Source organism: Penaeus vannamei, chromosome 41, assembly GCF_042767895.1.
Source record: "Penaeus vannamei isolate JL-2024 chromosome 41, ASM4276789v1, whole genome shotgun sequence".
Lineage (NCBI taxonomy): Eukaryota > Metazoa > Arthropoda > Malacostraca > Decapoda > Penaeidae > Penaeus > Penaeus vannamei.
In genome coordinates this window covers 7,340,271-7,356,566 of record NC_091589.1, presented here as the reverse complement: position 1 = coordinate 7,356,566, position 16,296 = coordinate 7,340,271, and the positions used below count along the sequence as shown (strand labels likewise).

Sequence of the window (16,296 nt, the reverse complement as noted above, 5' to 3'; positions counted from 1 at the left end):
TATATATATATTCTTTATTATATATATTATTTTCCACTTAATATCTTAATCACTCGCTTTTACTCCACTTGCCGAATATTTCAGCCAGTGGAGGAACTGTGACAATACAGCTCTGTGATAGTCTTAATACCTTCTGGCTGACAGACAAAAGGCTTATCGTAATATTAGTCAACTTAATATTACTTGTGGGGGTTGTGGAAGCTACGAGGGGGAAAATGTGAGTGATAATAATATTTTAATAATGATGACTTAAAGAAAAGTGAAATAAAGGGCTGAAACGAGAGACAGAGACAGAGAGACAGACAGACAGACAGAGACAGAGGCATGGAGAGAAAAGAGAAAAAGGAAATTTAAGTGTATTTTTTGTACAAAAAATGTTTATCCCTTAAGCAAAGATAAAGTGTTTATATAATTATTACTTCCGTTTCTTTTTTTGTCTTAAATATAATTAATTAAAAGACAATTCAAACAGCGTAATACAAAGTCATGTTATGACATTTTTAAAATGAAAATAATACCTTTAGAATAAATATTGTAGTTGGATATAGTGACTCGACATAAAGAGAGAATCTTGTCTTTATCTTCATCAAGTAAAGAAAAAAAAAATAAAAGATATTTATATGTAAATGGAGCATTATCAAACGTGGCAAAATTTATACACTTTTTTGAAACAGAAAACAATGTTTTTTGAAAATAAATAATGTTTTTTTTTCTTCAGTATGCAAATTCCAGATTTCTTAACATTCTTATTTAACAAATCAAACATCATCTTATAAAAGAGACAATCCTAGTCTTTCACAGTGAACACAAATGTTTTTTTATAAGTGAACCTTCTTGGTTACGCATTTTCCATATTCAATAAGTTTCTACTTATAATATTTTCACAATCAGATTTGTGGCTTAATATTTTAAATGTATAGTTTCAGTAATTTTAGTTTATTTTATAAATACTGTGACTTTTGTTGTAGAATTTATTGTGTTTGTATTTTTACAGGAGATAGAAAGAGCGAAGAAGAAAATGAAAGAAATAAAAGGAAGGAAGGAAAGAAGAAGAAAAAGAAAAAGACCAGAGAGGGGAAAGAAGAAGGCCAGAAGGAAAGACAACGGAAAGAGAAGAAAAAGAAATTGGAAAAAAAGAAAAGAAAAGAAAAAAACAGATAAATGAAGAAAAAAAAGTAAGTAAAAAGAAAGAAAGAAAAAAAAACACACGAAAAAATGGGGGAAAAAATATATCTAAAACTAGTAAGATTTATATCCTTAATATAAAAGCAAAGGAAATGAATACATAACATTACCTATTGACTTTCAAGCAATATGGGGATACCGAAGCGTCTCCGACAACATTAACTACAAGTGTTGATACAGTATATGGAAATGCTACGAATCGAGTCTCCATAAATCTCAGAAGTTTATTGAAACTCCCATTAAGAAAAAACCTCAGTTCACATTTTTTTTTCTTTTTTTTTCTCTCTTTTTAAATCTAGACCAGTGTGAAGTGGAGCCCCTTGACAAATCAGTTAATATAACCAACTTTTCTTACTTTCGACGGAGGAAAATGCACTCCACTCCCGCCTGGCCTTGAGCATAAATAAGAAATGCGTTGAGAGGGAAAGGTAGAGAGAAAGAGAGGGAGAGGGGAGAGAGGGGAGAGGGGAGGGAAAGGGGTAAGGGGAGAGGGGAGGGAAAGGGGTGAGGGGAGAGGAGTTAGGGAGAGGGAGAGGGGAAATGGGAGGGGGAGGAGGAGAGGGAGAAGGAGAGGGGGAGGGGGAGGGAGGGGAAATGGGAGGGAGAGGGGGAGGGGAAATGGGAGGGAGAGGGAGGAGGGGAAATGGGAGGGGGAGGAGGAGGGAGGGAGAGGGAGAGGGGAAATGGGAGAAGGGAGAGGGAGAATGAGAATGGAAGGGGGAGGGAAAGGTAGAGAGAGGGAGAGGGAGAGGGAGACGGAGAGGGAGAGGAAAAGGGAGAGGGATAGGGATAGGGATAGGAAGGAGAGGGAGAAAGAGAGAGAGGGCGAGGGTGAGGGAGAGAAAGTGGGAGGGAGGGAGAGGGAGAGGGAGAGGGATAGAGATAGAAATTGAGATTATGATATATGTATAAGAAATAAGAGAAAGCGAAAGAGGGAGGGACGGAGGGCGCGAGGAAGCGAGAGATAGATAGACAGATAAATAGAGAGGGAACGAGAGAACAAGGAGCAAAGTGTGGGGGAAACAGGACAAGAGAAAAGTAAAAAGAAAATAAAAAAGAAAATTAAAAAGAAAAAAGAAAAAGAACAAAAAGAACTCGAAAAGGCCGAGAAAAAGAGAGAGAAAGAAAATGCAGAAAGAAAGACCGAATAAAAAAATAGTAGAAGGTAATAGGAAAAATAAATATGCACGTATCCCTACAATAAGATAAATCTATAACTGCCGGTGTAAGTATTTTTTTTTCAAAACATTTTCTAAGGAATGTCAAGAAAACCAAAAAAAATTGATAAGGGGAAAATACCAAACCGAAAGAAATGGATAAACCTTGATAAAAATGGGTAAAACAACAACAAATTTAATAAGGGAAAAAATACCAAATCGGAATCAATGGATAAACCTTGATAAAAATGGATAAAAACAACAATCATAGGGAGAGAAACCCAACACGATACAAAAATGCCAAAATGTGTTTACCGATATAAATTATTTTGATAAATTAAATGATGATGAGATACAAGTGTGTGTGACGAACGTGGATATAAAAATGATGTGTAAATTCGGTGAAATTAAAACTCGAATTCTAGATAAATATACACGAGAAGAATTGTTTTAGAAGAATGTGTATTTTCCTTTCGAAAACGAGGGAAAAAAAACGAAATACGAAATTGAGAGAAATTTTCTAAATGGGTGAGAATTGAGAGGAAGATTAGATTGGAAATAGGTGCAATAATGATAATGGAATAGAAAAATAATGGTAATCATGGTAAGAATAATGATAATGTTAATAATGACAATAATAATGTTAAAATATTAATAAATAATCATAATGATAATATTAACAATAATAATAATGATGATAGTAGTAGAAATTGTTCCAATACTGAAATAAAAACAAAATGGATGACTTTCAAAGACTTGACCTAAAAATGTCTAAAACCATTGTCTAAAAAAATAAAGGTTATTAATCTGAAATTTACACAACTGGACACAACAACAACAATAAAAAAAATGTCAGTAAAAGGTATATATCCTCTCTTTTTTGTCTTTCAAAAGAACTCCCAAACCAAAGAAAAAGGAAGGGAGAAAATAATACCGATAATAAGAGTCCAAAAAACAAAATGCAAAAATAAAAATCATCTTAGGATAGGATACGAACACACAACTCATTCTTATACCGGACAGCTTATTCGAAAACTCTTTAAAAAAAACAACTTTCCTTCTACGAAAAAAAAAACGAACACTGAATACAATCCCTAGTAGTAATAAGTGTTCTACGCGAAGCTCCAAATAGCAACGTTTATCCTTTAGTAAACAGTAATAATAATAGTAGTAATAATATGAAACGTTATCCCTCCCCCAAGTGTTTTTATTTCGTCTCTATGGTGACTAAAATATAGGATTAAAAATTCCCTAAAGTATGCATGGAGGAATCTAATGGATAACAGACTAATACTTGTCACACATGCCTTGTATTTTTGAATCTAGGCGGGAAATTCTATAGAGGCGAGACACTACTGATCTGGCTAGCGTTCTGTTGTCAGTATCATACAAATAGTAAAAGCTAAACGGTATTGAGTAGTAATATAGAGTTTCGGATTCGCTTTTCAAGACATTATTATGTTTTTTTTTTATTATTATTATTTCATCTATCTTTTTTAAATATTAAGCATGGAGAGAGGAGGGAATTTGACCTTACGGGAATAAAATGAGGTTGAAATTTGAGTGAAATAGTTTAGTTTTCTTGTGTTTGACAGGTATATGTAAAAAGAAATAAACTATTGTTGTAGAAGAGTATATATTCATTATGTTAGGAAAAAGGAAAGATAAAAAAGAAGAAAGAAAATGCCAACAGATTATTATTATTATTAACATTTTCCAAAAGTAATGTGATTACTTACTAACATTTCAAAAATTTCAAAATCCAGGGAAGAAATATCAGCTGAATCGATATAAATTTCCAAGCCTTCAGTTGAGATTTTAAAAAATCTGTTTATTCTAAAGTGTAATATATATATATATATATATATATATATATATATATATATATATATATATATATATATATATATCACACACAAGGTACTTGTACAACAGGTAGCAAAACTTTGACTTTGAAAATCCTAGTCGGCAACTGCTGAGTTAGCCCTGTCCCTCCTACCATTATTTCTTGCAAATGATGATAGGGTTTCTTTATTTCTTTAAAATGCTTTATTTACCATTCATATTACTGAACAGTTTTCAGAGAATATAAATTGACAAAACACTTTCTGTAACATATCACACAGATTGATTGCAGTGAAAATGGGGCGGAGCTAAATGACGTCATCGGAGAGAGCCAATGAGCGTGTGCTGTGGGATACCAGATAGTGCTGGACAGATAATTATTTGTATAATTTACTTGATGTTGTTCCAACTACAAGAAAACAAATCTTTCACAATTTTATATATGATAAATTGTTTTATGAACAGCCATCAGAATACTTTGGGGAGAAGGTCAATTCCATTTTTGGAAGTGCTGTGGTGCTACCTATCTTTTTAAGTACCTTGTATGTATGTGTATATATATATATATATATATATATATATATATATATATATATATATATATATATATATATATATATATATATATAATGTACGTATGTATGGCTGTATGTATTGATGTAAATATGTATATCTGTATGTATGTATGCATGTGTATATATACATATATATATATATGTATGTATGTTTGTATAAGTATATACATTTGTATATACATACATACACATATAAATACCATAGAAGCAGTAACATATTCCGAAATTCCCAACCTCTCCACACTTCCACAATACACACCTCAATAACAATACTTTTGCATTGATTTCCACCATCGATAAAAAAGAAAAAGAAACAGGAAAATCAAACCCAAAATGAACAGGAGGCATAGGATATACAACTGCAATATCTCGCTTTAAACCTAGCTATATCTTGTATAAACAGTTACACTTATAACTTATAGTTACACTCTCACTGTATGCCAGCGAGAGGGCATAAAAAAACCGTGTCCCCTTTTTTCTTCTTTTCTTTTTTTTTAAGGAGCGAAAAAAAGAGAGCATATTTCGCCAGCTAAATGATTGTAAGAGCGCCAAAGATTCGCGGAAGATTCGCTTTAGGCTCGTAGTCCACCGCCTCGGAGCTGTCATGGCGTCTCGGAGAAAAATATTTCGGGAATTTTCTCTCGCTTGCTTCACCGGCGCAGTCTGGAAGGGAGAGGAGAGGAGATGCTAAAAATTAAGTTGATTTAACTGGTTTTATTTGAGTATAAAATTTGGATTTTTATTTTGTTAAACTTTAAGACAATAAATTTAGACAATGACAATATCAGCGTTGATTTTTTTTCCACCTACAATTTGATATAGAAAGGAGAAGAAAGGATGAGGAGAGGAGAGGAGAGAAGATGAATAAATAGATAGATAGATAGATAGATATAGAGAGAATAGAGAAAGTGCAACGATAGTTAAACAGAGAAACAGAGACAAGAGAGAAACAGAAAGAAAAGACAAAGAAAAGAAAGAAAGAAATGAATTAAAAAACGAAAAAAAATGAAATCACACATGGAAAAAGAAAAGAAAGAAAGAAAGAAAAAAAGAAAGAAAGAAAGAAAGAAAGAAAGGAAAGAAAAATTATATATATATATATATATATATATATATATATATATATATATATATATATAAAACAACAACAGTACCAGCATACCTACCTGCCAGTGTCACACCAGTCTCGGCTTCAAGTCTTGCTTTGAGCTCGTACGCCTCCAAGACCCCGTGGCTCCCAACAACACAATGAACTTCACATCTCATTTGTGGAGACAATTTTTTTTCCTATCATTTGTTCCACCTCGTTTATCATAGGGATTGCCCCGATCCTTATGAACACTGTAAACATTTTCCTTCTGTCCTCTTTGTTCCATTTATTATTATTATCACATGTTTTGCCCCTGGTTTGTATTCATCGGCAACACCAGGGAGCGCGTATGTAAAGTGGAGGGTCAGTTTCCCAGCCATTTTATTTTCTCTTTATATATATATATATTTTCTGCTGGCTACAGGGCGCGAATCTTTCATGTTTTAATATTTATTATCACTGGATAACTTGGTCGGGTGGGGGAGGGTGGATGGGGGGGATGGGGGGGGGATGGGGAGCAGTGAAGCGGGAAATAAGGTTAGGAGTATATGTTTATATATAACGGGATTTATATGCGTGCGTGTGTATATCTATGCATGTCTCTATCTGTCCATCTATATGGAGATCTATCGATGCATATAGATAGATAAACAGACATAGATATAATTATAGATATAGATATATACATGCACAGCACATTGTCTGTACGTAATTATCAAGTACAGTAATTTCCTTCACACGAACACACACGATCTATGAACCGACCAGTCCGAAGAAGGGAAAAATCGAGAAAAAAAACACAAAAGAAACGAAGAGAATTATGATAAATAGGGAAATGGAGGAATTCAAAAACACGGGTCAATTTTTTTTTATCCCCCCTCTCATATTTTTCCTTCCTCATCCTTCCTTCTTCCTCTCTCTCTTTCTGCTTTTAAAAAATACTTTTCCAAATCTTTTCTCCCTCTCTCTCTGTTTTCTTATCCATTTTTTTCCAATTATTTCCTCCATCTCTACTTCTTTATAACATTTTGTATCCAAATCTTTCCCTTCTGTCTCTCTCTCTATCTGCTTTTTAAAATATATTTCACCAATTCTTTCTTCCTCTTCTCCCCTTCGTCCCCGGTTCTTAGAGGAGGTAAAAGCACCAGTAAACTGTGTTAAAGAAGATGAAGGAGAGAGGGAACACGACCCGCGAGTACTTGTCGATCACGTTCACGTCCTTGATCACGGGCATGGCGCCCTTGATGGCAGAGGCGCCCTTCTTCAGCGTGGAGATGACGCGCTTCCGGCTGGGTCCCTTGGGGGCGTGGATGCTCGACCGGGTCGGGAAGGAGTAGTTGCGGTTGATGCGGAAGGAGGGCGGGAACTTGAGGTCCTGCAGGGAGCCCTCGCTCGAGAAGAACTTGGAGTTGTGGCGCTGCCTGCGGGAGGGCGGGGGAGGGGGGGGTGAGACTGGCGTGGATGTACGGAGGTAGATATATTCAGACATGCACACACGCACACGCACACGCGCACACGCACACACGCACTCACACTTACACACACACATACACGCATGAACACACACACACACGCACACTCACACACGCGCACACACACACACACACACACACACACACACACACACACACACACACACACACACACACACACACACACACACACACACACACACACACACACACACACACACACGCACATATATATACATATACATATACACATATTGTGCTTAAGGTCACACAGGATTATCACTTACATATATGAGAGCTTGTTTATTTTTCTTTGGTCAGAAAAGACACACACAAACACAAATATATGTATAATTGAATCTAAATTAAGCCATATATATTTTTTAAATGCATAAAGAATAAAAGGTTATCTTTAACCAAAGTGTTTAGGTAACTTTAGAGAATTATTAAAATATTTTTTTAAAAGTATAAAACGATCTCTCACCAACACCCCTTCTTTATCCATTCCCCCTCTCTCCCTTCCTTTCTTCCGTCCTTCTCCACCTCTCTCTGCTCCTTCATTATCTTCTCCCTCTTCCCTCTTCCTCCTTCCCAGCTCCCTAAAGAACCCCATCCTAATCCCAAAAACCCCTTCCCCTACCCCTTCCCTAGGCCTACCCCCTCCTCCCCAACACCCATCCCGTTACCCCAACCCTTACCTCCCCCACTCCTACCCCTACCCCCTCTCCTTATCGAAGGAATGGGGGACATCCTGTTATCCTGCAACACTCCTTACTCTTTTCCCCTCCCTACCTCCCCCTAACCCTACTCCCCAACACCCATCCCTTCCAATCCCCCCCCCTGCCCCCAACACCCCTTCCACACACCCATCCCTACCCCCTACCTCCCCCTCACCTCATCGAAGGAACAGCGTGATCTTGATATCCTACAGCCCCTTCCCCACCTCCTCCCAACCCCTTATCTACCACCCCCTTCCATCCTCCCTTTCCATACTCCCCTAACCCCCTACCAATCCCCTTTCACCCCCACCATACCCCCCACCTCCTCCACTCCTACCCCTTCACACCTTATCAGAAGGAATCGGCGACATCCTCATATCCTGCGGCCCCCCCCTCCCTAACCCACATCCCTACCCCACCTCCCCCAACCCCTTATCTACCACCCTACCTACCTCCTTCCACCTCCATCCCCCACCCTACCCTCCCCACCCCCACCTTCCTTTCCATACCCACCTCCCCACCCAACACCCCCTTCCATCCACCAACCCCACCCCACCCCACCCCACCCTCACCTTATCGAAGGAATAGGCATCCTGCAACCCCCTTCCTCTCCAAACTTCCCCCTTCTACCCCACCCCAACCTGCCTTTCTAGCCCCAACACAACCTCCCTCCCCTCCCCCTCCCTTTCCATCCCCCTCCTCACCCTCACCTTACTATCGAAGGAATGGGCGACATCCTGATATCTCTTGCAACCCCTCCCCAACCCCCAACCCCCTTTCCACTCCCCACCCAACCCCCTCCACCCCCCAACCCCTTTACAAACCCCCCCCCTCACCTTATCGAAGGAATGGGCGACATCTCTGCAACCCTCCCCACCCCCCATCCTCCTTTCCCACCCCCACCCAACCCTCCCCCAACCCCTTTAAACCCCGCCCTCACCTTATCGAAGGAATGGGCGACATCCTGATATCCTGCAACTCCTCCCCATCCCCAACCCATTTCCACCCCCTCACCCAACCCCACCCTCCACCCCTTTCCATCTCCCCTTCCCATATCCTCTCCTAACACCACCCCCTTCCACCCCCCCCCTCACCTTATCGAAGGAATGGGCGACATCCTGATATCCTGCAACTCGATGATCTCCTCGTTGGGCGTGAAGCCGTCCACCTTGATCGGGGGCGGCGGCGGCGGGTGGGGCGGCTGCTGCTTGTTCTGGCCGTTGCTCTCCTTCATCTTCTTCGTCTTCTTCTTCGCCCTCTGGCCCCAGTACGTGTAGTTCACCGCCGCGTACTCCAGCAGCGCCGCGAACACGAACACGAAGCACATGACGAGGTAGATGTCTATGGCCTTGACGTAGGAGATGCGAGGGAGGGAGGAGCGGACGCCCGTGCTGATGGTGGTCATGGTGAGCACGGTGGTGATGCCTGCGGGGCGGGGAGGGAGAGGAGGGAGGGAAGGGGAGGGGAAGGGGAGGGGGAAAGGGGGAGGGGGAGGGGGGAAGGGGGGGAGGGGGAGGGAGAGGGAAGGGAGGAGGGAGGGAAGGAGGGAGGAAGGGAAGGGGGAGGGGGAAGAGGGGAGGGAGAGGGAAAGGGGGGAGGGGGAGGGAGGGGAGGGAAAGGGAGGGGGAGGGAAGGGGAAGGGGGGAGGGGGGAGGGAAGGGAAAAGGGGAGGGTGAGGAAAAGGGAGGAAGGGGGAGGGAAGGGGAGGGAGGGGAGGGTGAGGGAAGGGAAAGAAGAGAAAGAGAGAAGAGAAAGAAGAAAGAGAGAGAAAAGAGAAAAAGAGAGAAAAAGAGAGAAAGAAGAGAAAGAGAGAAAGAGAGAGAGAGAGAGAGAGAGAGAGAGAGAGAGAGAGAGAGAGAGAGAGAGAGAGAGACAGAGAGAGAGAGAGAGAGAGAGAGAGAGAGAGAGAGAGAGAGAGAGAGAGAGAGAGAGAGAGAGAGAGAGAGAGAGAGAGAGAGAGAGAGAGTATTGGACAGAGAAGAACAGAGACAGAGACAGAGACAGAGACAGAGAGAGAGAGAGAGAGAGAGAGAGAGAGAGAGAGAGAGAGAGAGAGAGAGAGAGAGAGAGAGAGAGAGAGAGAGAGAGAGAGAAAGAGAGAGAGAGAGAGAGAGAGAGAGAGAGAGAGAGAAAGAGAGAGAGAGAGAGAGAGAGAGAGAAAGATAGATAGATAGATAGATAGATAAATAGATAGATAGATAGATAGATAGATAGATAGATAGACAGATAGATAGATGGATAGATAGATAGAGAGAGAGGGTGAGGGGAGAGGGTGAAGGGAGAGGGTGAGGCGAGAGTGGTGGGGGTGGTGGAGAGAAGGGGAGAGAAAGGTGACAGATAGGGTGAGGGAGCGGAGCGAGAGCGAAGTGAGAAAAGAGAGAGGGACGAGGGAGAGAGGGCAGAGAGAGGAGAAAGAGAGGAGAAAGAGGAGAGAGAGGAGAAAGAGAGGGAGAGAGAAGAAAGGGCGAGGTTGAGAGGAGGGATAGGAAGGGGAGTGAAGGATCGGTAGGGGGAAGGGGGGTGAGAGGGTGTGAAGAGAGGGGGAGAGGGTGAGAGAGAGAGAGAGGGAGTAGAGGGGGAGGGGAGAAAGGGAGAGCGATGAGGAAAGAGGGAACGGAGAGGAAGCAGAGGAAGAAGGGGAGAGAAAAGAGATGGAGGTGGAGTAGGGGTAGAGAGAGAGGGAATGAAGGGAGAGAAAGTAATTTGAAAGAGAGGAGGGGAAGTGGGGGAGAGAGGGGAGAGAGAGGGGAGAGAGAGGGGAGAAATGATGAGTATTGTCGTTCTCAAAGGGAAAACAACAGCGGTAATCACAATAACATTAATCATTGTGATATAGTTTTTTTTTTTAATTAAATCTATCATATATTTTCATTGTTTATCTAGCAATCTCTTTATCCAGACATTTAACCATAAGTATGTCAATCTGTTTATTTATCCGTATTCGATTCTATATATCAGTCTATAGTCTATGTATCTGTATGCTAATCTACGATATGTCTAACCTTAACATATATAAGTAATTATTTACAGTTAGTCTTTCTCTCTCTCTCTCTCTCCCTCTCTTTCTTTCTCTTTCTCCCTCACTTTCTTCCTCTCTCTCCCTCACTTTCCTTCTCTCTCTCCCTCTCTTTCCTTCTATCTCTCTTCCCCCCATCCCCACTCTCTCTCTCTCTCTCTCTCTCTAACACACACACACCTATAATAACACACAAACACACACCCAATCCTTCCCCACCCAACCCTCCCCAAACCCCCACCCCCACTCCCTCCCCTTCCCCTCAACCCCACCCGTCCCCCTCCCTCCCTCCTCCACCCTTCCCCCAACCCTTCCCCAACCCCAACCCCCCCTCAAAAAAAAAAACAACAACCTACCCAGCGCCACCCGAGCCGACGTGGCCTCGTGGTTGATCCAGAAGGAGACCCAGGAGAGCATCACGATCAGGATGCTGGGCAGGTACGTCTGGAACACGAAGTACCCGATGTTCCTCTGGAGGTTGAAGCTGATGGAGAGCCTCCGGTACACGCCCGTGGCCAGCTCCTCCGTCCGCCCGTTGGCCTCGTAGCCCATGATGGTGAACTGGGGCAGCTCCGCCTCCTCCACGCCCACCACCGGGACGTCCATCCAGTACATGACGACGTCGGTGTCCGTGTAGCCGTCTGGGGGAGAGGGGGAGGGGGTGAGGGGGTGATATGGGAGTGTGTGCGTGTGTGTGTGTGTGTGTGTGTGTACATACATATGTAGGTGTTTTATTTTTGTATTAATCATTATTTTTTATTATTATCGGAGAGAGAGAGAGAGAAAGAGAATTAGAGAAAAAGAGAAACAGAAAGAGAGAGAGAGAGAGAGAAAGAGAGAAATAGAATAAAAAAGGCAGACAGGCTAGTAGAAAGTGACAAAAATAAAGAGGTAGAAAAACAGATGATACTTATATAGAAAGAAAGAAATAAACAACACAATAAGTACATTCAATCACCAAATCAAACAAAAAACAAACAAACAAAAACACAAAATAAATAGTAAAACAAAACAAATAACAAAACAACAAAAGCAAAACATTAAAAAGAAAACAAAAAAATGCGAAATTGAATCGAGACAACAATTCTCCTTCGAATTATTTGAACGCGATATTTTCCGTTGCTGAAAAATCCGTTACGATATTACATTTTTCGAATTCAATATGGCCGCTCAGGCAGGGCTTCATTTCCTGTCTTGCTTTTCGCTTTTTTGCCTTATTTGTCTTGCTTGTTTTTTCCTTTATTTATTTATTATTGTTTGTACGTTTAGGTTGATTTTATTGTTTTTAAAATCGTTGTTATTGTTATTGTTATTTTTATTACTATTGTTTTGTTGATATCATTATCATCTTCATCATTACTCTCATTATCATCATCATCTCTCTCTTCATACTCATCCTTCTTATCATTATTGCCCCGCTGTTATCATCGTCTTCATAATCGTCGTTAGTATTTTCGTGTTTCTATTTTTATGAAATTATATCTATCTGTCTATCTATGTATCTATTTACCTATCTACCCATGCATTAATCTATCTATATCCATATCTATATGTATATAAATATATAATATCTATATTTGTCTATCTACCTATCTATAAATATATACATCTGCTCAAACAAAACAAAAACAAAAAAGGAAGAAAAAAAAAAGACAGAAAGAAAAAAAGAAAGAAAGAAAAGAAAGAAAGAAAAACAAAAATAATTAAATGAGAATAACAGAAAACACATTTCCCCCATTGTTCCTCATCTTTCGAAACCCTTTTTGTTTTTTTTAATTCTTTTATTTATTTTTTTTTTCCCCATTTCCCGCGCACCACCGGCTGAGTTTCCCGCCAAGAGCCGCCATGTTGCCTAACCTGCTTCCGGCCGGAGTTATCGCCACACTTGACCTCACACCCGAGAGGCCGGTTTGGCGCCGGGTTGTGGGAGTGGGGGTAGGGTTTGGGGTTGGGGGAGGAAGTTGTGGGGGGAGGAAGTTGTGGGGGGAGGAAGTTGTGGGGGGAGGGGGTTGTTGGGGGGGGGAGGGGGTTGTTGAGGGAGGGAGTAGGAGTTGGAGTAGGGGTGGGGGTAGGGTTAGGCTTTGTGGGGAAAGGGGTGTGGGAGTGAGTAGGGGTGGGGGGTAGGGTTAGGGCTTGTGGGGGAGGGTGTGGGGGTAGGGTGGGGGGTTGAGGGGGGAGAGGTTGGAGGAGGTATGGGTGGGTTGTAGGGGGTAGGGGTTGGTGGAGGAAGGGGTTGGTGGGGGCAGGGGTTGGTGTGGGTGGGGGTAGAGGTAGGGGTGTAGAGGGGTAAAGGGGTTGGATGGGGAATATTGATGGGTTGGCGTGAGATGGGAAGGGGGAAGAAGGAAAGGAGGGGAGAGGAGGAGAGGGGAGAGGAGGGAGGAGAGAGAGGAGGAGGGAGGAGAGAGGAATAGGGAGGGGAGAGAAAGAGGAAGAGGAAGAGGAAGAGGAAGAGTGGAAGTGGAGGGAGGGAAGGGGAAGGGAGAGAAAAGAGAAGAGAGGAAAGGAGAAGAGAGGAGGGAGAGAGAGGAGGGGGCAGGAGGGGGAGGAGGGAGAGAGGGAGAATAAAAGGGAGAGGAGTAGAGCGGAGAAGAGAGGAGGGGAGGAAGAGAGAGGTTGAGTTGGAAAAGGAATTGAGAGGAGTTCGTAGAAGTAGATGGATAAAGAGGAGAAGGGGGATGATGATAATTGTAATGAGAGAAAAAAATAATAGTAATAATTATGATAATGATAGTAACAATAACGAAATGAAATTACACACAAAAAATGATAATTATGATCGTAATGATAGTAATAACAACAAAATTAAAAGACAAAAACAAACTAATGATAATAATAATAATAATAATAATAATAATAATAATAACAATAATAAAATACGATGATAATAATGATAATAACGCTCATCATTGTCAGTATCATCACTATTATTACCGTAATGTTCATAACGATTACTGTTACAAGAAAAACAAAATAAAATCCAACGGTTAAAAAAGATGTGTTAATACTCATTTTCATTTCCACGAAAAGATAAAAAAGTTAAAATAACAAGGAAAATGTAGTTCAAAATAAATTCTGCATTTAATTATTTTATGCTTTCTCTCTCTGTCTCCCCCGGATGCTTCCAAAATACGAAGAAATAACATATATATCTAAAAGAGAATTGATAAACTGAAAAAAAAGATGAAAGGGAGAAGAGAAAGTGATTCTGGAAGAGGGATCCAACATGTAAAAATTTTGTGCTCTCTCTCTCTCTCTCTCTCTCTCTCTCTCTCTCTCTCTCTCTCTCTCTCTCTCTCTCTCTCTCTCTCTCTCTCTCTCTCTCTCTCTCTCTCTCTCTCTCGCTCTCGCTCTCTCTCTCTCTCCTTTCTACCTATCCTATCCGGTTCAGTTAATTAATGGTATATAGAACAAGGAAGCAACTAAGATATTGATGAGTGAAACGAAATGAAAAAAAAATGTTTTCCTACATTTAATCAATCATTTAATCAATTTGTGCTTGCTCTCTCTATTCAACGCAGGTCCTTCAGTTTGCAGTAAATAAAACCAATAAACCATATTCATGTTAAATTTAATGAAAATAAAGATCACGGAAACAAAGAGAGAGAGAGAGAGAGAGAGAGAGAGAGAGAGAGAGAGAGAGAGAGAGAGAGAGAGAGAGAGAGAGAGAGAGAGAGAGAGAGAGAGAGAGAGAGAGAGAGAGAGAGCACTGAAAAGGTACCCTACATTTAATTATTTTGTGATTACTTTATCTCTTAAAGAATTTCCTTTTTGTCGATGTCACTCGATTCACAATGCATAAAAAAACAAATAATACCAATGTTAAAGTGAAAGAGAAATAAAGAAGAAATGGAGAGAGAGAAAATAAAGAAGTATCGAAAGGGCATCTAACATTACACTATTTTGTGCTTGCTCTCTCTACTCTCACGCATTTAATTTATAACAAACGTCATTCGATTTATAATAAACAAAACAAAAAAGAATATATATATATATGATAAGCAAATGAAGAATAAACATATTTAAAACGGGGAATAAGAGAAAGAAAACGAAATATTGAAAATAAATCTTACATTTAACAATTTTATGCTTACACTCTCTAGCTCCACTAAATCTCCTTTATGCCAGCGTCCCTCGATTCATAATATATAAACCTAACGATCAAAACAAAGAATGGCGAAGAAATGGAGAGATAGAAAGAAAAAGAAATATTGAAAAGCCATCCTACATTTAATTATTTTGTGCTTACTCTCTCTATCTCCCCCGAATTTCCTTTCTGCCAATTCTACGCCGTTCGCTCCATTCTGCTCATTTCACGCATTTCGCTCCGTTTGGCTCTTTCGACGCACTGTATTCTATTTTCCATTTCTTTTCGTACCGGTTTATCTCTTATCACATTTATCTCTCGTTGCGCTTACCTTGTAGGCGAACGATCTTATTAGTTTATGCGTTGATTTTGGAAAATAGAAAGTGCGTTGATATTTGAATAAGATTTTACAATATTCAGTGAATAAGATTTTCGAGTATTTAATGAAGAAACGTAACGATAAAAAAACAGAATTTAATGTGAGAATACGATGATAATATCTGAAAGAAAATAATGAATTGAGTAAAGAAGATTACGACAAAAATATATGTTAGAGTTATACGAGGCAAATGTTTTGGAAATAAAAAATGTAAAATAACTAACCACTTCTAGATAAAACTATATATAACTGCATATACAAAAGCTCGTAGTAATTATACTAGTAATAGAAATAGTAATAGTAATAATAACAATAACAATATCAATAACTAAAATAATATTATCATCATAATGCTTAAACGATAATCATAACAACAATAAAAACAATAACAATACCATCAAGGGAAATGCCAAGTAACAAGAGAAAGAAGAAAAAGGAAGAAAGAAAAGAAGAGAAAATGAAAAAAAAAAAAAAAAATGAAGAATGACAACCAAACAAAACAAGAACAACACGATAGAATATAACAAAAACAGCAACAATAATAACGACTTAACAAAAACAAACAAACAACAACAACGACTTAACAAAAAAAACAAATAAACATGACAAACCAAAACAAACAAAAACAAAAACAACAAAAAGAAAAGAAAAGAGAAAAGGAGAAAAGAACAAATCTGCTCTTAAGCAAGGGGGAAGCGTCACCGCCTCCCGAGCAAGGAGACAAACAGCCTTCTTCCATTTCCAACTTTGTAATTGGTCGGCCTCGCTGTC

The 16,296-nt window shown here is 40.1% G+C and overlaps 1 protein-coding gene and 1 long non-coding RNA gene across 3 annotated transcripts in view; one reads left to right on the top strand and one right to left on the bottom strand.

Moving 5' to 3' along the window:
* The first annotated feature begins 997 nt into the window (after positions 1-997).
* LOC138860571 (uncharacterized) lies at positions 998-5,549 on the top strand. Its single transcript, XR_011398340.1, has 2 exons — positions 998-1,175; positions 4,469-5,549. It is a non-coding gene; the product is annotated as an uncharacterized lncRNA (long non-coding RNA).
* The window catches only part of Lcch3 (Ligand-gated chloride channel homolog 3), a 120,297-nt gene continuing 108,512 nt past the window's right edge, over positions 4,512-16,296 (bottom strand). For both annotated transcript variants that reach the window (XM_070118278.1, XM_070118279.1), the window contains exons 6-9: positions 11,416-11,700; positions 9,138-9,468; positions 5,929-7,273; positions 4,512-5,425 (exon numbers count right to left, since the gene is read on the bottom strand). In XM_070118278.1, coding sequence (XP_069974379.1) covers positions 6,979-7,273; positions 9,138-9,468; positions 11,416-11,700 — 911 coding nt within the window. In that variant the 3' untranslated portion in view covers positions 4,512-5,425; positions 5,929-6,978. The remainder of the gene's footprint in view (positions 5,426-5,928; positions 7,274-9,137; positions 9,469-11,415; positions 11,701-16,296) is intronic.